The sequence below is a fragment of the Actinia tenebrosa genome, unplaced genomic scaffold (genome assembly GCF_029948245.1).
Source record: "Actinia tenebrosa isolate PJP-AT-01 unplaced genomic scaffold, QUT_ActTen_1.0 PGA_scaffold10__47_contigs__length_13832649, whole genome shotgun sequence".
NCBI lineage: Eukaryota > Metazoa > Cnidaria > Anthozoa > Actiniaria > Actiniidae > Actinia > Actinia tenebrosa.
In genome coordinates, this window is record NW_028292570.1 from 12,745,767 (window position 1) to 12,766,867 (window position 21,101).

General features: G+C 40.6%; 2 protein-coding genes across 2 annotated transcripts in view; one reads left to right on the plus strand and one right to left on the minus strand.

Annotated features, from left to right (window-relative positions):
- Positions 1-257: 257 nt before the first annotated feature.
- On the plus strand, positions 258-3,925 carry LOC116306921 (small ribosomal subunit protein eS10). The gene is made up of 6 exons (XM_031717059.2): positions 258-339; positions 782-926; positions 1,769-1,841; positions 2,077-2,181; positions 3,074-3,192; positions 3,822-3,925. Exons 2-6 carry the CDS (start codon positions 783-785, stop codon positions 3,873-3,875), a joined length of 495 nt encoding a protein of 164 aa, XP_031572919.2. The 5' UTR covers positions 258-339; position 782; the 3' UTR covers positions 3,876-3,925.
- The window catches only part of LOC116306912 (apoptotic protease-activating factor 1), a 37,125-nt gene continuing 19,868 nt past the window's right edge, over positions 3,845-21,101 (minus strand). The window contains exons 14-20 of the mRNA XM_089027020.1: positions 11,323-11,442; positions 10,124-10,249; positions 8,626-8,748; positions 8,238-8,492; positions 7,635-7,760; positions 7,167-7,286; positions 3,845-6,093 (exon numbers count right to left, since the gene is read on the minus strand). Of these exons, the coding sequence (XP_088883146.1) occupies positions 5,950-6,093; positions 7,167-7,286; positions 7,635-7,760; positions 8,238-8,492; positions 8,626-8,748; positions 10,124-10,249; positions 11,323-11,442 (1,014 nt within the window). The 3' untranslated portion in view covers positions 3,845-5,949. The remainder of the gene's footprint in view (positions 6,094-7,166; positions 7,287-7,634; positions 7,761-8,237; positions 8,493-8,625; positions 8,749-10,123; positions 10,250-11,322; positions 11,443-21,101) is intronic.

Here is a 21,101-nt window from a genome sequence, read left to right on the forward strand (position 1 = left end):
AAGGGAAAAAAATTGGTTTAAAGAGGGAACTGTCACTCATGTTTTTTCAGAATTTTTCTGCAGTTTTCCTACCTACAAAAAATTCAACTTCTAAATTCCAAGGAATTCATTGAATCAAAAGCCACTGTATCATATGAAAACAACTCTACTGCTAAATATCCCTTTTATTTATCATTTATTCATACGAAATATTGACAACATTTCCTGAAAAATTTCACTTCACGGAATTCGTACATACGGTTTGTTGACAGTTGGGCTTCCTGTGGTCCCTTCGAGGAACATTTGCCACGCACATGCGCAGTTCGGTCTCTTTCGTGGTTGCCATCTTTGGTTCGCAAAGTAAGTTAATAGGTTGTAAAATCTGTTGAAAATCTTCACCATCCTAACTTAAAACGGCTTGAAATCTTTGGAAAGTATAAGAATAAACATTGAATAAATCTTCTAGCGTTTTATTTTTTTGCTTAGAGAATAAAGGCGTTTGATATTTTGGACTTAAAATGTCTGCTCTATTTATATCAACTTCTCTTCAGAGAACTTTATTTTTTTAGCGAGTATCTAGGATCCGATTGATGTAGTATTTTAAGGAGCTTTAGTTTAGGATATTTATCGTTATTTGGAAGTCTTATTTTGGGAACAGCAGGAGAAATTGGAAGGAAAATGACTAAATAATATATACTCTGTTCTCTCTCCTTTCTCTCTCTCTCCTCTCTCTCTCTCTTTCTTCTTACCTTCGATTTTACTCTAGCTTACCAAATAGTGCTGTGTTCTTTCTGTTCAACAGCATGCTTATTCCGAAGAAGAATCGAGTTGCTATCTACGAGTACCTCTTCAAGGAGGGAGTCTGTGTGGCAAAGAAGGACTTTAACAACCCAAAACACATGTGCATTGAAAACGTGCCAAACCTTCATGTCTGCAAAGCAATGCAGGTATACAAACCATGATAGCTACTTAGTTGTTGTTGTTGTTGTTGATAGAGTGGATTTAGTCTAACTGGTGAATAGTTGACCTCACATAAATTAGATCAGTCCTTTACTATTATAGTCAACGTCACATAAATTGAAAATTCATGGGCCAACAGTTTGAAAATCAGGGGAGAAAATAAAGATGTAATCAACTGTCTCTTCACACATTCTCTGGTAAAGTATGGCCGTTGGTTTGTTGTGTATATATTATTTTAGGTGACGTCGACTAAATAATATTATCTAAGTTAGGTAAATTTATCTAACTATTCAACAGTGTGACTACATGCACTCTAATGTGTCTATTTAATGATAATAATAATATTTCAATATGAGTATACTCATATCAGCATTCCTGGTCTCAGCATTACGTGAGCAGTGCTTGTTTAGTATCTCCCTTGATTCAATGGTTTTTAGGTTTTTTCTCCAGTGTAACATAATTTTATGCTGGGCCCGGTTGTACGAAGCGTGGATATCGCTATCCGATAGATAAATCCTTATCCAGTGGATAAGTCGATGCTGTTATCCAATAAATGTATCCACACTGGATAAGATTTATCTGACAGATAGCACTATCCACCCTTCGTACAACCAGACCCTGATCTTATGTAATATCTATTGTGACTCCTTCTATAGTTTGTAACGGTTTTATTATTTTTTGGTATTGCGATGTAAGCTGTGCTGTATGAATAATTCATCATTATACACACCAGAGAGAGGTCCAGGATTTTCTCCGTGTACTCAACCTTCTAAAGGAATGTGTACAATAGTGTACTCTATTAATATATTATGTATAATTAATAATTTAGTCCCTCAAGTCCAGAGGTTACGTGTCGGAGCAGTTTGCTTGGAAACATTTCTACTGGTACCTCACCAATGAAGGTATGTGAGTAAAACACTTCTAAATACTTCTGGATAAATAGTTTTACTAAATTAGAATCTATAGACTGCTTTACCTTGTGCATTATATTAACCCCTTTTAAACCACACCTATTCTTGAGAATAAGATTCTTTGTTTGAGTAGTATCTATATGAAATTCTCCCTAATATCCTTAATGCCGCACTTTTGACCCTTTTAACCAAGGTATTTAGTAATGTTATTATCATTGTCATACAGGTATTACATATTTGAGGGATTACCTTCATCTCCCCCCTGAAATCGTCCCTGCCACGCTCAGACGACAAGTCTCTCGAGCCGAGACAGCAAGACCCCGACCCAAAGGTAAACACACAGACTCTTATGTATTATATTTATTGTATGCTCACCTCTGGACTCAATATCCTGGGCTAAACATGGTCATGACTTTGTTTCAAGAGGATTAAGATTAATTCTCATACTCATGAATATTTAATGAGAAAACAAAGCAAATCACTACTTTGACGGTGGTTTGGAAATGTGTTCTTAATTTGCATTAAATTTCATAAACTTTTTCTTTGATTTTCTCCAAGAAATATTCATGAGTTTTAGAAGTAATATCAAACACTCGAGAGAGTTCTTCCTCCGATTTCCAAACACCTCAAAGTCAGTTAAAAAACCTCGGCTGTGCCTCGTTTTTTCAACTCACTTTTCGGTGTTTGGAAATCGGAGGAAGAACTCTCTCAAGTAATTGAAATATTACATAAAGCTGTATACATGACATAAGTTATCTAACATACAGCCACAACTTTTACATGAGTAGAGTTTATTAGGACCATTCCTGACTTAGATCAGTCCAGAGGTTGTTTCAGGGTTCAATCTGTGAGTTAGCCAAGCCCTGACTTAGATCAGTCCAGAGGTTGTTTCAGGGTTCAATCTGTGAGTTAGCCATGCCCTGACTTAGATCAGCCCAGAGGTTGTTTCAGGGTTCAATCTGTGAGTTAGCCATGCCCGGACTTAGATCAGTCCAGAGGTTGTTTCAGGGTTCAATCTGTGAGTTAGCCATGTCCTGACTTAGATCAGCCCAGAGGTTGTTTCAGGGTGTGATCTGTGAGTTAGTCGTGCCCTGACTTAGATCAGCCCAGAGGTTGTTTCAGGGTTCAATCTGTGAGTTAGCCATGCCCTGACTTAGATTAGCCCAGAGGTTGTTTCAGGGCTAAATGTTGATGATCTTATAATATTTTCAATCTTGTTCAAGGTATGGATGGTGGACCACGTCAAGGTGGCCCAGATTCTTCTGACCGTGACGCATACAGGAGAGGCCCCCCAGGGGGTGACCCAAAGGGAGGTCCAGGCACGGACTTCAAACCTGAGTTTGTAAGTATTATTGTTGTTTACGTTATGCAAATAAGGACAACAGATCCTAACTCTAATGACGTTTCATACCTATACTACAAGACTCCTCTTCAAAGTCTCTTAGGCCCTGTTTACACAAAGCCAGATATTTTTGTAAACGCATATTTTTTTATCCGTTTCGGCCTCCGGTTTACACGGAGATGGTGTTTAGCCGGCTATTCTTGAAAATGATTTTCAAATCGGATATTTTCGTAAACGTTGATGTCACTAAACAAAGGAGATCGCAGGCTTGGGAACTATGTGCATGCTTATTTAGCTCCCATGATTGTTTTCAAGTTGATGGACCGTTTTTACGTAAATGGTTGAAAATGATGAGCGTTTACACGAAGCCACATGTAAACGCACATTCTTTTTACCCGGATAAAAAAATATCCGGTTTCGTGTAAACAGGGCTATGTTAGGCCTTTTGAGGATACAAAAACAATGATGAAAATTAGCATAGCAAGAGAGCTACCGAAAGGCATTCTGGAAGCGTAGACCGTATAAAAACGTCACAGGAGCTGACCAATAAACATTCCAATATTGTAACCAATATTGTAACCCAATAGGCCTTTTTCAACAGTATTGAGATAATATTATTTTGTTTCCAGAGAGGAGGATTTGGTCGTGGTCGTGGTGGTGGTGGATTTGGTGCCCCACAGTAGAATGATTCATCTGTGAATAAGCTAATAAAATACTCTAATCTTGAATCAAATAGTATTTTCTTCTTTGTGTGGTCATGTGGGATAGAATAAATTGTTCTCAGTTTCGTAGGGTTCAGCTGAAAAAATTAACTTGACAAATCGGTGCATGCCTGGAGGATTTACAGCAAGCTGGTGGTAAAATACAGTAGACCCTAATTTGTCAAGTTATGTTTTCCCATTACAGACCATGCATCATTAATTCTCTTGAGAATAAGATTCTTTGTTTGAGTTGTATCCATATATTCATGTGTCTTTTCATGCTCAACCGTTAAACAAAGAAATGATATTCTAGGGAATGACACGTGGTCTTGAGAATAAGATTCTTTGTTTGAGTTGTATCCATATTCATGTGTCTTCTCATGTACCACTGTTAAACAAAGAAATGATACTCTAGGGAATGACACATGGTCTTGAGAACAAGGCCCCGTTCACACTATGCCTGATAAATTTGAATCCGAATTTTTATTTATTCGGTTCCATTTTGAAAATTCATTTTCGGTGAAGAATTGTTCCGGATTCGCCCAGACTAGTGTGGACAATAGGCTTAACTAAATAAATAAAAATTCGGATTCAAATTTATCCGGCATAGTATAGACAGGTCCTAAGATTCTTCGTTTGAGTTGTATCCATATTCATGCGCAACTGTTAACCGAAGAAGTGATACCCGACGCATGGTCTGAAATGAAAAAGCACTGCACTACTACAAATAAAGTCCATTGTAGTTCAACAGAAACTCAGAACTTGGCACACAAAAATTGGCATATTTAATGATTATAATATTCTCTAGGAACTATCTAATAATTCAAAAGATATCACTAAGAGATTTCGAGGGCTTATCTACAAAAAATTAGAGTAATTGAATTTCTATTTATAATTTAGATTTTTGTTTTTACATCTGTTCAAACTGGCAGATCTTGTGACTTCATAATATGTGAAATTTAAACAGTCAATGTCATTAACGTTGTCCACCAAAAAAAGACATTTACACATTTAGACTAAAAGAAATATAACGTGTTTCATTATGTATTCTTTGCCTCGTGTGCGTCAGCCTAAACTTTAAATGTAAAATTTAACTAGTCAATCGAAAATCCAGAATGCCCCGACCATTTAGAGAGGATTTAAGATGGAGAATGGTATTCCAGCATTTTATGCCAGAACGTTCAAGGAAACGTGATATTTCTTTTAGTCTAAATGCGTAAATGTGTAAATGTCTTTTTTCGCTGGACAACGTTAATGACATTGACTGTATAAGAACATGCATAATAGGTAAATTACGAGCCTTGTATGAAATGATTGAAAATTATAGTCTATTTTGTGAAGATTCTTTTCCAGCACGGCAAGGCGCTTCAGAATGACGTTATTCATTGTTTAACAAAAAAATTCTCATGAGAATAAACATGGCATGGCGTGATAAAGATTCCATACCTGAACTTATAATACACTACAAAATTACTCTATTCTGATTGGACAAAAGGAGTACAATTAAATCCCAAATTGTACTCTGTAGAGTCCCAATTAAGTTGCTCAATTTTGTTAAGTGTATTATTTAAGAAAAAACGCACGATCCTCTCATACAATTTGGAACTTATAGATACTCGTGATGTTTTGGAATATTTCAAATTGAACTTTTCTACAAAAGGCTCATCTAATTTTGAAAACTTTTAAAACATCACTCGTACCTATGAATTTTTGAACTGTACTCGAGATTGAGCAATTTCCTACACAAATTTGTATTGCCCATTTTCCCTGTTGCAACTGTTGTCTTGATCACTGCTTAGCAATAAAAGGAGTGGCAATGTCCATTGTTGCTACGGTTTTTGATATTCTGTGATCTTCAACATTTTAATGGCTCGTCCTGAAATTGGTTTTTCACTGTCGCCAGTTTTAAATATATAAGGTACCAACTGATTATTTTTGATTGACAACAGTGAAAAACCAAATTTCAGTGTGCAGTTTGCAACTACTGAGTTAATAGAATACTGCAGTAAACCTTGAATATCAAGGCTTGAAATACTTTATGGTTAGGTAGTTCCAATTAATGTATTTGTTTTAGTATGAAGAGTGTTGAAGTGTCATCCACCATAACAAAAGTTTTAAAGTCTTCTGAAAAGCGAATGTCCTTAGCAAAACCTCCTTTGATGAAAAACTCTTGTTTTAGAACAGCGTCGGTGCTCCACCACTGGAAATGAAAAATAATGGAAAGTTAACACATGTCATTCCCTTGAATATTATCTCTTTCTTCATCAGCACTGTTTTCCCATCTCAGATCACATGTCATTTCCTTGAGTATCATTTCTTTCTTTATCAGTAATGTTTTCCCATCTCAGACCACATGTCATTCCCTTGAGTATTATTTCTTTCATCAGTAGTGTTTTCCCATCTCAGTCCACATGACATTCCCTTGAATATTAATTCTTTCTTCATCAGTAATGTTTTCCCATCTCAGACCACATGACATTCCCTTGAACATTATTTCTTTCTTCATCAGTAATGTTTTCCCATCTCGGACCACATTTCATTCCCTTGAATATTATTTCTTTCTTCATCAGTAATGTTTTCCCATCTCAGACCACATTTCATTCCCTTTAATATTATTTCTTTCTTCATCAGTAATGTTTTCCCATCTCAGACCACATGCCATTCCATTGAATATTATTTCTTTCTTCAGTAATGTTTTCCCATCTCAGACCACATGACATTCCCTTGAATATTATTTCTTTCTTCAGTAATGTTTTCCCATCTCAGACCACATGTCATTCCCTTGAATATTATTTCTTTCTTCAGTAATGTTTTCCATCTCAGACCACATGTCATTCCCTTGAATATTATTTCTTTCTTCAGTAATGTTTTCCCATCTCAGACCACATGACATTCCCTTGAATATTATTTCTTTCTTCAGTAATGTTTTCCCATCTCAGACCACATGTCATTCCCTTGAATATTATTTCTTTCTTCAGTAATGTTTTCCATCTCAGACCACATGTCATTCCCTTGAATATTATTTCTTTCTTCAGTAATGTTTTCCCATCTCAGACCACATGACATTCCCTTGAATATTATTTCTTTCTTCAGTAATGTTTTCCCATCTCAGACCACATGTCATTCCCTTGAATATTATTTCTTTCTTCAGTAATGTTTTCCATCTCAGACCATGTGTCATTCTCTTGAGTAGAGACATGGTCTGAAATGGGAAAACAGTTACTGTATTCTATGAAGAAATGCATTAACCTGAAGTGTGTGCGTGCTACTTACCCGTAAGTTGTCACTCACAGATACAACTGTCTGTCCATCTGGAGAGAAATGACAGTCAGAGATCCAGCCATCTTGTTTTGGACAATGAGCAAGTTCTTTGCCACTGTTCATGTCCCATATCTGGATTGAAAAATGTATTATTAAGTGTGCACTTGCAGGAAGTACCTGTAGGAATATCCCTAATACCCCCTCCCTCCCTCTTCTCATGTAATAGATGCAATAAAAATATTGACAATAAGTGGATGGAATTTAGTTGGAGATCATTTCTACCAGATTGATTGACTGACTGACTCCCCATCTGACCAACCAACCAACTAATAATGACTGAACAACTGACTGAATGACCGACCGACCGACTTGCTGAATAACCAACTTATCAACTGACTGACTGACTAATTGACTGACTGACTGACTGAATGACCAACTGACTGATCGACTGATCAACAAAAATAAACATTGTATAGATACCCTGAGTGTCCCTTCGTCACATCCTGTGCAGACGTAATTATTATCCCTGGAAATGGACACAGATCTGACGACGTCTTTATGAGGTCCAAGTGAATGGATTAGAAGTCCATTTGTTGCATCCCAAACCTACAAAACAAAAACAATCTTTATGATCAATCGGCCTGTCTACCCTCCCCCCCCCCCCCCCCAGGGAAAACTGTTACCATTTATCTACCCTCCACTCAACCTTACGGAAGCTATGTTACCATTTATCTACCCTTCCCCACCCCTAGGGAAAACTGTTACCATTTATCTACCCTCCTGCCTCTACATACCATTTATCTGCCCTTTCCCTCCCCTAGGGAAAGTATATAACCATTTATCCCCCCTCCCCTAGGGAAAGCTATGTAAACAATTATCTATTTTCCCCCCTCCCCTAGGGACACTAAATAACTATTTCTCTCCTCTTCCCTAGGTAAGGCAATGTAACCATTTGTCTACCCTCCCTCCTCCCCTAGAGAAAACTATCTAGCCATGCAACCCCCTCCCCTTAGGGAAAGCTATGTAAACATTTGTCTACCCTCCCCTCCCCCCCTTCCCTAAGGAAACCTAATGTTACAGTACCTTGGCAAACCCATCGACAGATACAGACACAATCTTTTTACAGTCATGTGACACATCACATGTCAACAAATAATCCTTGTTGCTATGACAACATGTAAATTCACAGGTGCCTGTCTGTGCTTCCCAGACTTTCATTGTGCCATCAAAAGATGCCGTCAGGATCTTGCGGTCTCGATTGAAAAATCTACACCGCCGTACTTTATCAGTGTGACTATCGAGAGAGAATACGTACACATAGGGTTGGAGGGTGTAGACCTAGATGGAAAGGATTAACAAGAAAGATAAGTATTCAATATATATTCAGTATTCAACCTTTTTTTGAAATAGCTGTATATGGTTTTTGCATTCTTGTAATTTAATGCTATTTTTTGTATTGATGACTAAGAACCTTGGCTGTGGAGTCATCAGATGCTGTTACAAGTTGAAGTCCATCTTGGCTGAAGCTACACCATCTGACAGCCTTGCTGTGGTTATTGAAAGTGTGCAAGACTTGGCAGGATCGGTTGAACAACTAGAGAGAAAAAAACGTGATCATAATACAATCGTATATACAATGGATATATATGTTTTGTGGACGCGGGGTTTTCGTGTTTCCGTGTATATATGTATATAGTATACTTAATTTTCTCTTTTCTTATATTTATGCTTTAAGGTTCTCAATCGCAGATTTTAGTATAGATTTTATTTAGATTTTTATAGATTTTATATTGCTGATCACCGGTTCATACCAGCTGTTCTATTGTGTCCAGCTGATCGGTTTTTTTAAAATCAGGGTAAATAAAGATATTACTATTATTATTATTATTATTATTATTATTATTATCATAATCATCATCATAATTACTTTTACTAATTAGCACTAAATTGCTGGCTTAATTTTTAGTTTTCATCGATACTAATAACAGTCATCATCAAAAACTTCATCATTATCACCACCACCATCATCTTCCATGTTCTGGGTTGTCTTGCACAGGCAACCCAGTAAAACGTTTTTAGTTTGAGCCTCAGCCAGTGACTGGAACTTGAATCACAAAAAAAAAATTTTGAATTTTCACCTTTTGAATGGCCATGGATAATCTTAATGTATAGCAAAAACATGCCCAACTTCTAAAACTTGTTTTCCCCTTCTAAATGCCCGAATTTTAAGTGTTTTTTAAGTTTGGAAAATCAGGAACCGTACATAGCTGGAATGGACTGGACTTCGGTTGGCTGGATCGTACGGAACCTAGATAGTTTTTTAACGCTGAATTTGCAGCTTTTATCCTTCGATTTTCATTTTATTATAAATAACTAGTGATTCTATTCCGAAATTTTGCAAAAATAGATGCAATTCTTTTTTAAATGTTTTGTAGTTTTTTTAAATGTTTTGGAGGTTGAAGTCTTGTGAAGCTGGTCAGCTGGTGTCTTGAAAGATTCCAAAATTGTTTGGGATATATTCTCCGTGTCTCTCATCTTCAGAATCGTTCTCAATTAATTAATATCCCGCTTGCTAAAGACTTGACATCGACATGATCCGAGCGTCATTTCCCTGAGGATGGCCGAGTAGGCCGAAAGCTCAGATCATATTTATTAAATTTATGGTTGATAAAACAAACTATTATGAATGTAACAACAACCAACAAGGAACTATTTGACTTAGTATTTGTTTGTTCTTTTGAGTAAGTTTGAGTCCCATTTGAGTTACATTTCAGTTGATTTGAGTTCATTTCACGTGGCAATCGAATCTGTGGTCATGTGATGTCAATTCCGCCTCATTTTCATAATTGCCTCGTTTTCATGGCAGATTCTCGACTACAACGACAGATAGATCTACACCTAGACTCGGCCTGCCACAGGTAGCCCAAGTAATTAGAAAATTACATTTAAATGATGAATATCGTTAGTACCTTGACGCTGCCGTCTTCACTTCCCACAGCAATGACATTCCCATCGGGAGAGAACGTGATGCTGGTTATTCTGTGTGGAAATGCTTCACTCTCTTCCTTCAAACTGCCCTCCTCACCAACATACAACTGGTAAGCAGAAACAAATACATTAAGGGACTGTTTATTCTCTTACTGGATAGGGGATGGGGACAAGTAAGATTTGCGGGGAGTGGGGTGGGGAGGGAGGTCATTAAGGGGCACTTGGATGAAAATGTATAAAAATTGGAAATGACTTGAAACTTGTTTAAATTTATCTATATGGCCCAGATAGTAGCCAAGCAACATATTTTCTTCGCTGTAAAAAGTGGCGGATATAAATTATCAATTTCATTCAGCATATAAATAATTGTAAGTAAATGACCTCATTTACTCAATCCTATTGTTCTTTTCGCTCTTAACCCAAAATATCTCAACAGCAAGTGGCTCCCAGGCTAAAATTTTCACTAATCTGATTTTCATAATCGTAATTGAGTCATATTATCCTCAAATACTTCAATTACTCAGACTTTGAAAAATTGGGGCGTTTTTATCCAAGTGCCCCTTCTTAAAAGAACAACAGGAACAACAGGCTAAAAAGTGAGGATCTTACAAAAACATTTGAGCCACAAAACCTTTTTACGATAAACAGGAAACAAAGTAAATAAAATAAAATAAATAAATGGGATTTAACAGTGGCATTTCTACAGTAGCTATTCATCCACTGTAATTCCAATTGGAATTTAGGAGTTGATTTTTGCGGAGGGAGGAAAGCCGGAGAACCCGCAAAACCCTCGAAGCACAGGAGCAAGACAACAAACAACTCTACTCACATACGAAACCGAGCTCAGCGGGACTCGAATCTGGGTCGCATTGGTGAGAGGTGAGCGCTCTCACCGCTACGCCACCCGTGCTTCTCGTAGTTGTCTTTCATATCCAACAATGGAGAGAGAGGGAGTAGATGATTTCTGGTATGGGTTAGCAAATAAATTCCACCCCTCCTCCCCCTCCCTACACAACAAAAAAGCAATCGTCTCTAATCCATACATGGTTTTTTAGAACTGGAAACATAGTCCTTTTCCAGGAAGTGTTACACTCTTACAGGAAACAAAAATGGTCCCTATTTTACATCCCACCCTTCACCAACCATGTTTATCATTGCTATGGATTACTATTTGACTCACTAGAAGCCTGTTCAACAAATCTGTGACAGCAACAATCACAGAACCATCGTCAAAATAAGCATCAATTACTCTTCTTAGTGATATGACATCATGGACGGCACTTGAATCTATGGTCCAAATCTGGAAAATTATTAATTAATACATTAGTAATAATATTAATGATGGTGATGATAATGATGATTATGATGGTAATGGTAATGATGGTGGTGATGGTGATGAGGATGATGGTGATGATGATGATGGTCATGAGGATGATGTTGATGATGATTATGATGATGATGACAAGGATGACATGATAATGATGACATATGATGGTGATGATGATGATGGTCATGAGGATGATGATGTTGATGATGATTATGATGATGATGACAAGGATGACATGATAATGATGACTGATGATGGTGGTGATGATGGTGGTGATAATGATGATGGTGGTGATGATGATGATGATGGTGGTGATGGTGATGATGTTGGTGATGATGGTGGTGATAGTGGTGATAATGATGATGGTGATGATGGTGGTGATAATGATGATGATGATGATGGTGGTGATAATGATGATGGTGATGATGGTGGTGATAATGATGATGGAGTAGTATAGGGGATGGGGGTTCCAGCGCAACGACCACCGGAGGATTACCCGTCTAAAGTACCCCCCTCGATTCGTACCGCGATTACCCGCATCCCGTGTTTATGTAAAATATGTTAGTCTATATATGGAGTGCGAAGATTGTAAGAGAACTTTTAAGAAAGAAGTGGACTTAAAGAAGCATTTGAAGATGAAGACGAAATGTATGAGCAGCTATGATTGTGGATGTGGTAAGAAGTTTGAGACTAAGGTTAAATTGTTTTGGCATTGTCAGGATTGTGAGTATGACTACGACGATCTGAAAAGGGTCTGGAATTAGGTATAAGATATTTCCTATTATATAGATGGAATCCCAAAGCAATTTCGAAACGGTGTCAATACCCGGTAACGGTGAGATTGACGTTAGGCAGTTTTGGCGTCAGTCAGAAAGGAAGGTCAAGAGAACGCTTCGAAAAGGCATAGAAGAATTAGGAGCCCTGAAAGCGAGTATAATGGTAGAAGTAAGTTTATCAAAAGATGAGGTAACGACGACAGCAATGCTGCGATCAAAGTCGTTAGTGATATTAGAGTCCACGAATCTGGATAGGTCACTCAGCGAAGCCTTAGAAGCAATAATGGAATCGCTGTCTAACTACACGAAAGAAGGATCAGGTTGGACAGTGGAGGAGGTAGAAGGTATGGAGGTTAGCATGGCAAGGTACGTGCCAATACGAGGAGGAAGTTACGTACCCCTGCCGGTGTGGGTAGAAAGGAAGAAGGCAATCGTTAACGTAAAGAATGACGACAACCGCTGCTTTATGTGGGCAATCAGGTCTGCACTGTATCCAGTAGATAAGGATCCATGTAGACCAAGCAAGTACCCAACAGACGATTTGGAGTGGGACGGCGTGGAATTTCCCATGCAGTTGATAGACATCCCCATATTTGAGGAAATAAACGATTTAGCAATTAACGTTTACGGAGTCAGAGACCAAACGATAGTACCACTAGTGTTGTCAAAGAGTAAAGGAGAACGAATACACCTTTTCTACCACGGCGGACATTATTCGTGGGTTAAACATATTAGCAGACTATTTTACAGACACACCAAACACAAAGGTAAGAAATACTTCTGTGATTGCTGCTTATTATCCTTTACCAGCGTTAAAGCTCTAAAGGATCACGACGAAATATGTCGCGGAGTCGAAGAAGTGGCGCAACGGATCCAGATGCCTACAGATAAGAACCTATCCTACTCAGACCATCAAAAGCAGATGCAGGTGCCTTACGTGATATATGCAGACTTTGAAGCGTTGATAACTAAGGAAGAGCAGAAAAGTGGTGCTACGAATAAGGTGGGATTACACGAGATCTGCTCCTTTGGTTACATAGTAGTCAGATCAGACGGTAAGGCCGACCCTCCTGTAATTTACCGAGGTAAGAACGCAGCTAATGAGTTTCTAGAAGCATTGCGAGAAGAGGAGGAAGAGATAAGAGAACAATTAAGACGTCCAAAGAAGATGGAATTTACCAAAGAGAACCAGGAGGCTTTTAACAAGGCAAAAAAATGCCACATTTGCCAACATACGCTTCTTCAGTTTGGAAGACGAGCCAAGAAAGCGTGGGATGAAGATGGAAAGTATCTAGGAGAAGCTCATTTTAAATGCGGGAAGTATGCTAAGAAAGGTGAGAAGCCGGGAAAGCCCTCCACGCACTGCATTCACTGCCACAAAGCATTTGTTGAGGATTTCTATGTGGATAAGGTTAGGGATCACTGCCACATCACGGGTAAATACAGAGGTGCGGCTCATTGGAAATGTAATATAAACTTCAAAGTAGATCCAGAAATGGAAATACCCGTATTCTTTCATAATTTAAGGGGTTACGACAGTCACTTACTCTTACAAGGAACGGACGGCTCCGAAGTAAAGTGCATACCCAACAACAAAGAAAGGTACATGTCCGTAACTGTGGGCAAGCTGAAGTTCTTAGACTCGCAGCAGTTCATGGCGGACTCCTTAGCAAACTTGGTTAAATACAACACGGAGTTCCCCATTTCCAGTCAATACGGCGCGGAAAGGAAAGGAGTCTACCCATACGAATACATGGACTCCTGGGATCGATTCAAAGAACCCCTACCACCCAAAGAGAGATTCTACAGCACCCTAAACGAGTCCGGTATAAAGGACGAGGAGTACCAGCATGCGTTAGATGTGTGGGAAAAGTACTCCTGTGAGAATATGGGAGAATACCACGACATCTACCTACGTTCAGACGTAGTGCTGCTCGCAGATGTTTTCCAAAGCTTTCGAAAGATGGCAATGGAATACTACGGGTTGGATCCAGCGAACTTCTACACGGCTCCTGGGCTTAGTTGGAGTGCGCTTCTAAAGAAGACAAACGCGCAACTGGATCTCCTAACGGAATACGACATGTACCGCTTTATGGAAGACGGTATCCGCGGCGGTGTTTGCGGACCCAGCAGACGATACGCCCGCGCAAACAATCCCACGGTGGAGTACGACCCGGAGAAGCCAACCACATACATCTTCTACTTAGACGCAAACAACCTCTACGGTTGGGCAATGTCGCAGTACTTACCTGTACGCGACTTCGAATGGGACAACATAAAGCCCATAGAGTTTTACCTAAACGTAGGTAAAGAAGACGACAAAGGTTACGTGCTGGAGGTGGACCTGGAATACCCAGAGCACTTGCACGACGCACACAATGAGTTCCCATTAGCACCAGAAGCAATAGAAATACCATTTAAGCAGCTGAGTCCGCTGCAGAGGGAAATGTGTCCTGGCTACAAACCCTACAGGAAGCTAACGATGAACCTAATGGACAAGCGAAAGTACGTGGTGCATTACCGCAACCTGCAGTTCTATGTGCGCCACGGCTTACGCGTGAAGAAGATTCACCGCGTTTTGAAGTTCACGCAGGAACCATGGATGCGCTCCTACATTGACTTTAACACACAAAAGCGTGCGCAGGCAAAGAATGACTTCGAAAAGAACCTGTTTAAACTAATGAACAATAGCGTATTTGGTAAGACAATGGAGAACATCCGCAAGCGCGTAAGCATAAAGATAGCCAGCACCAGAGAGGAAGCAGAAGCATACGTGTCACAGCCTGGATTCGTTAGATACGTAGAAATGTTAAACTTCTACGTGATTCACATGAAGAAAGCGAATCTATTCCTGAATAAACCCGTATACACGGGGTTTACAGTGTTAGACCTATCAAAGCTGCTCATGTATGAGTTTTACTACGACAAGCTAAAACCGAAATACGGTGATAAGTGCCGCCTCTTATACACCGACACCGATTCCTTGATACTAGAGGTGCAGACGGAAGACATTTACGAAGACTGTGTTCCCGACATCGATGAATACGACACCAGCGATTACCCACGCGACCACTTTCTTTACTCCCCTAAAAACAAGAAAGTAATCGGGAAAATGAAGGATGAGATGAAAGGAAAACCCATCGTGGAATACGTGGGCCTGAAACCAAAGATGTACAGCGTGCTAAAGCTGGACGGTGTAGAAAAGAAAGCTAAAGGCGTAAAAAAATACGTGGTTAAGAAGGACATTACGCACGAGTCCTACTTAAAGGTCCTGCGTACGCGTAAGGAACAGCGACATAAAATGAACAGCCTGCGCAGCTACGGACATCAAATACACAACGTTACACAGGAGAAGGTGTCACTGTCTGCATTTGACGGTAAGAGGTGGATGTGTGATGATGGTATCCATACGATAGCATTCGGACATCACACGATAAGCAGTTCTTCTTTGACGAACCCACGCGTGGGACCATCATGAAGATAATACAAGATGGGCTGACCCTTCTTAGCTATCGCACTTCGTATCTGGTAAGTTTCCAAAGACCAATTAGGATCCGTAGCTCTTTTGGATCCTCCTTCTAATTCACCCGGCTCATAGAGATATCGAACCGCGACATCACCTAATCTTTTTTCCTGGGGGAAGACCGCCCTCGAACTTCTGACGAAGGACTTGTGTTCCACGTGTTTCTTTTTTATGGCATCCCTGGGTTTCATTCCCGTAGCCCTGGCCGCCTCGTTGTTCAAAGCCGCGACGACCTGGGGGAGCCTCTGAGTCCATTCCCTGTTGCGTTTGGAGGGATCTTCCAGCTCTTTCCAATACTGGTATCCAAAGAGACGCTCTGCCAAGGTCTTATTGAATCTTTCGACGATGCTCTGACCCCTGTGGTACTCAGCTTTGGCTCTCCTAATCTTAGTGTCGTGGTCTTTCAGGGTCTTAGTAACCACGCCCATGAACTCCGTTCCCGCATCCGCTTGCAGCAGCTTAGGCCATTTCAAGACGCGCTTATAAATCCTACCTAGGGCTTCTGCGACTTCTCCAGAATCCTTGCTGATTATGGGTTCGGCGTCCTTGTATCTGCTTGCGATATCAACTACGGTCAAAGCGTACCTATAGGTCTTTTTTCTCACCTTGTCGTGCGGCAAGAAAAGCAAATCCGCCTGATGAACTTCGTTGGGGGTATTTACGGTAAAGCTGGGCCTGGGAATGTACTTAGGCACGGGAAGATAGACCTGCCAGAGGGTTTGTTTTTTCAACCAGTTCTTAGCTGTTTCGTCTGATACCCTGGCCGCGGTCGCGAGTTTCTTGATAGCTGACGCTCCTCTCCAATAGCCTTCCGGCCCATAGTAAATCCTTTTAAGTTTGTCCTCTACGCGGCCCATTATATGAATTCCAAAACAAGATTGATCTTACGTCCGTTAAAATCCACCGTCTTTCCGTCCACTTTAATGGTGATGTTTATGCTTTCTACCAAATTAGACAAGTCATAGCTCAAAGAAATGGGAGTGTATTCCACTGGGTCAAATGGATTACCTTGGGGCAGAAACTTGGACATAAGAGAAGACTTTTCTCCATTATCGTAACTATGAACCAAGTCGCAATAGACTTCGTAAGAGGATGCGACTTTCCATTTCACATCATATGTATTGCCGCTATTTATTGTGGTACTAGTAAGACCCAGGAGTTCTACCAATGAACTGTCCTTTAAATTAGCGCTTCCACTATTTTTCTTGAATTTCATTTCATGGGGTAATCCTGTGGTAAGAGTATATCCATGCTTTGCTAGCTCCTTAGCCAGTGTTATAGGGGTGTAATGGGAATCTGGTATTTTTGGTTTGGTGCCGGAAGTTCCGATGACAAAGCCATTAATTAAATTATACCAAGAATTATACAAAGAGCAACTAACCAGCCGAACCTTACAGGCTTTGATGGGGGGATTCAGATAAGTGGTAAAGTTATTCTTGTCGCTTTCCAAAAAGACGATCATATATTACAGGGGACAAGTCCCCTTCGTTAGAGCAGATACGCCAAGGCTACGCCTCCCGCCAGCCCTGCAACTCCCACGAATACCAACTCACTATCTTTTTGTTTCTTAGAAGGCTGATAGTAATTCTTGAACTGAGGCTTTCTTAACCTCGTTAATACCGCGGGGTGTGCTTGCGCATAAAGTTTAAAGGCGTAGTCTGTATTTTCAAAGTTCTTATCCGCCTGCATTTTGTCTTGGTAGTTCTTGTCCAACCAATCCCTGTAAGCTTGTCTTTTTTCATTCCAAGCTGCCACGTCCCGCTGATATTTCTCCAGCGCTAAATCGTGCCTTTTCCTTTCGGCGGCCAAATCTCCGCTTTTGTCGCCTCTAACTAATCTATCCAAATATTGACCACCATAATTAGCTCCAGTGAATGCTAGAGCTGCAATAACTCCACCTGCGACCACGCTAGCCATTTATACATTAGGGATGTACTTTTCCTTCCGTAGGTAATCCTTTACCATGATAGCCCCGCCAACGGCAGCGGTCATCTTAGCAAAATTAGCGAAGCTCTTGCTTGGGTCTTCAGTAAAGTCTTCTTTGAGCACTTTCTTACCTACCCAACCAATACCCGCAACGATGGAAGTAATGATAGCTGCCTCTTCAACAGTTTTCAATAACGCGGTTGACATTATATTACAAAGCGAGAAGGAAAATCTAGGTCGCCACGGTACGTTGTGATAAATCTACTCCATTTCAGGGATCTTACTTTTTCTAACAGCCGGTTCCACAGGTGCGCGATACGTTGGTGGTTCTACCTTTTTCGTTGCCCGCCATTGTAAGTAGAGGCTGCCTGCTGCTATAGCGACTCCTAACGCGCCAATGACGTATCCCGGATTAATAAAGGATTCCTCTTCTTTTTCCTCCACCTTTTCTTCTTTTTTGGCTTTGTTCTTCCTGTTCATCTCCGCGAGCTTCTTTCCGGCAGCGACTCTGCCCGGAGATTTAGCCTTGGTAATCTTGGTATCTTCTACGGGAGCCTTTTCTGGTTGTTCTTCGGTGCCACTCATCTTATATTAAGGGACTTGAAGGACTTGACAAGTAACTTGATGACGACTTGACAATGACTTGGCAATGACTTGACAACGACTTGACTAAGTACTTGACAACGACTTGACTAAGTACTTGAGGTGACTTGATCAGGTACCTCAGCAAGTGCTGCCTGGAAGACCTTTTCGACTTCTCTGTCCTTCTTGAAGTCCTTCCAAGATGTTCCAAAGGAACCTAGTACCTCCTTCAAGTCGACGTGCTGAGCTACGTGAAGTGCCGCAGAGGCGACTGCCATTAACTTACCGCACTTCAAAGACAACCACCCGCAGGTTATCTTAAGTTCTTGAGCGATGACATAGTCCTCGCTTATGTCCTTCTGTAGTTGCTCCACGTCGTCTATGGGCAGCGCAAGTCCAAGCAGTTTAGTCGCAAGTCGGATGGCGGAGTCTGCGACGGCGTCCGTGGTCTTACTTGCAAGGGCAGCCTCATACCTCTTATGGAACTTCTTGACTTCCTCTTCCGACAGCTTATTAACCTGCTCATGGGTAAGTTCCCTGCCTATCATTTCCTTGCACTTCCCCGAAGACACAAGGATGTTGAGTTGTTCCTTGAGGTTACTTTCATCTAACTGTGTGGGGACTTCATCTATCAACTGCTCAATGTCCATATACATTAGGAATCATAGATTCCAACCGTGTAGGGAAACCTCAAAGAGAAGATCATCTTGGAATGTTGGTGCGTTTTTAAATGCCGCATGTATTCATGCAACTGTTCCTTGGATATCTCACCACCGTAGTCGCTTAAGATGGTTTCCAGGTCAGACTTACTTGGAGTGTAGAAGACAACTAGGGAGCCTATGTTTTCCCTGAAGGGCTTAGAGACACTGGTAAGCTGCTGCGAGAGTAACCAAACGCTGATATTGTCGTGTCTGCCGCTGAAGGCGAGTTTAACGAGCTCGGAGGTGCGTCTTTTTACGTCGTCCCCGCAGGCGATGTCATCCAGTATAAGGAGTGTCTGCGTACTCGCTCGTCGAGCCTCGCGAGACGAGAATTGCTTATGCCAGAACTTCAAATGGCTGGATAACTCATTAGGGTCTAAGATATCTACAAAGAAGTCGTCGTCTTTCACTCCTATACCCGTCCAGGTGCGGTTATTCACGTAGGTGGGGCATAATAGCACGATATAGTCAAAGCGGTATCTAAAGGGTCCTAATAGCTGCTCCACGACGAATTGGGTCTTTCCACAGCCGGTGGGTCCTACTATCAGAGCGTTACAAGGTATGTGATCTGGGTTCATATATAGATGGAACCAGTGGAAGCAGTGCAAAGAATTGTCGCCGACGCAAAAGATAAAAGAGACACCATAGAAATGCAAAGGGAGGAGATAGACCGGTTAAAAGAGCGCGTGCAGGAATTGTACGATGAAATGTGCGACCTGAAGCGCGCAGAACGGTTTGGTGCCTTGTTGACGATTGCGACGTGGGCTAAGGAGTCCGTTAAGGACTTCATTCGATACCCTCTGTGATCATATATATGGATTGCATTACGAGTGAGTTACCGGCGGATTGCTTGTTTACCGTGCAACCAACACCAAAGCCACGTAAGAAGAAGCAATGTAAATGCTTTCACTGTAATAAGGATTTCCCTGAAGATGACTTCGTTGGGCATTGGTGTCCTGCGGATACTAAGGCGAGAAGGACCTTAGATGATATAAGTGAATCATGAGGTTCAAAGTAGACCTATCGATTGCAAAGAGGCTCTTAGGTAAGTCTTATTTTTTATTGTTAAATGGAAGATAGATCGTAGGTAAGTCTTATTTTTTATTGTTAAATGGAAGATAGATCGTAGGTAAGTCTTCTTTTTTATTGTTATTTTGTTAAATGGAAGATATGTACTAATTTCAAAGATAGACCCCATCGTTTAACAATTTAACAATAAAAAATAAGATGTATATAATGAAGTGTATGCAATGTGATAGAACTTTTAGTAGCAAGCAGCGACTACAATACCACGTTTCCAAGAAAGTCTGTCAGAAGACCAAAAGCACCAAATGCAATGATTGCAACAAGGAGATGTCTACTTTACAGGCCTTACAATATCACCGTCAGAATAGAGTCTGTCTAAAAGGCTGCTGTACTCGCTGTGACCAACCCTTCTTCGAGGAGAACTGGCATAAATATCGCTGTCGTCGTTATCATCTCGAAGACATTGTCTGTGAAGTCCATGGAGACGTAGCAGAGCGTTGTTGTCCCACAGAAACGTCCAGGACTTTGACTAAGTTAAAGCAAGAAATAGATGAGATCTTCGTTGGTTTCGACGACGTTGAAGGTGTAAGGTGGGAGAATAGGGAACATTGGGAAGGAATCTGTGAAGATTGTGGTTGTAGACGTAGCGATCAGCATATTTGGTGCTGTCTTTATGATGGTCCTAAGCCCTTAGATCATTATCTGTTGGTAAGGAAGGAGTGGAGTTTAACAAAATAACAATAAAAAATAAGTATATAATGTTACCTTACATTGCAGCGTTCTTAGGAGGTGTGACTATTACCTTATCGGTGTATGAAATGACGGAAAAAATGAGGTCCGACGTAGCAGACCAATACTTAACCGCTCATGAGGATGACTAATCACACAATGGATTAGCTTCAGTTCTACGTTCGATGTCAAACTTCCATCGACCATTGACCTTACCATGACTACGTATGTTGGTGTATTCTTCGCCTTGCAGTACATACCTTACACAGTCGGGTGCCCATAATGTGTACTCCTCACCGTCGCGTTCCAAGACTAACCTCAAACGGTTGATGTCCTCGAACATGACATAATTTTTTATTCGGTATGAGA

Excerpts from the sequence above, each read along its gene's own strand:
- LOC116306921 (XM_031717059.2), top strand. The coding sequence starts at position 783 with ATGCTTATTCCGAAGAAGAATCGAGTTGCTATCTACGAGTACCTCTTC. Across the intron at positions 2,182-3,073 it reads AGCAAGACCCCGACCCAAAG|GTATGGATGGTGGACCACGT; the intron begins GTAAACACACAG and ends ATCTTGTTCAAG. Across the intron at positions 3,193-3,821 it reads CGGACTTCAAACCTGAGTTT|AGAGGAGGATTTGGTCGTGG; the intron begins GTAAGTATTATT and ends TTTTGTTTCCAG.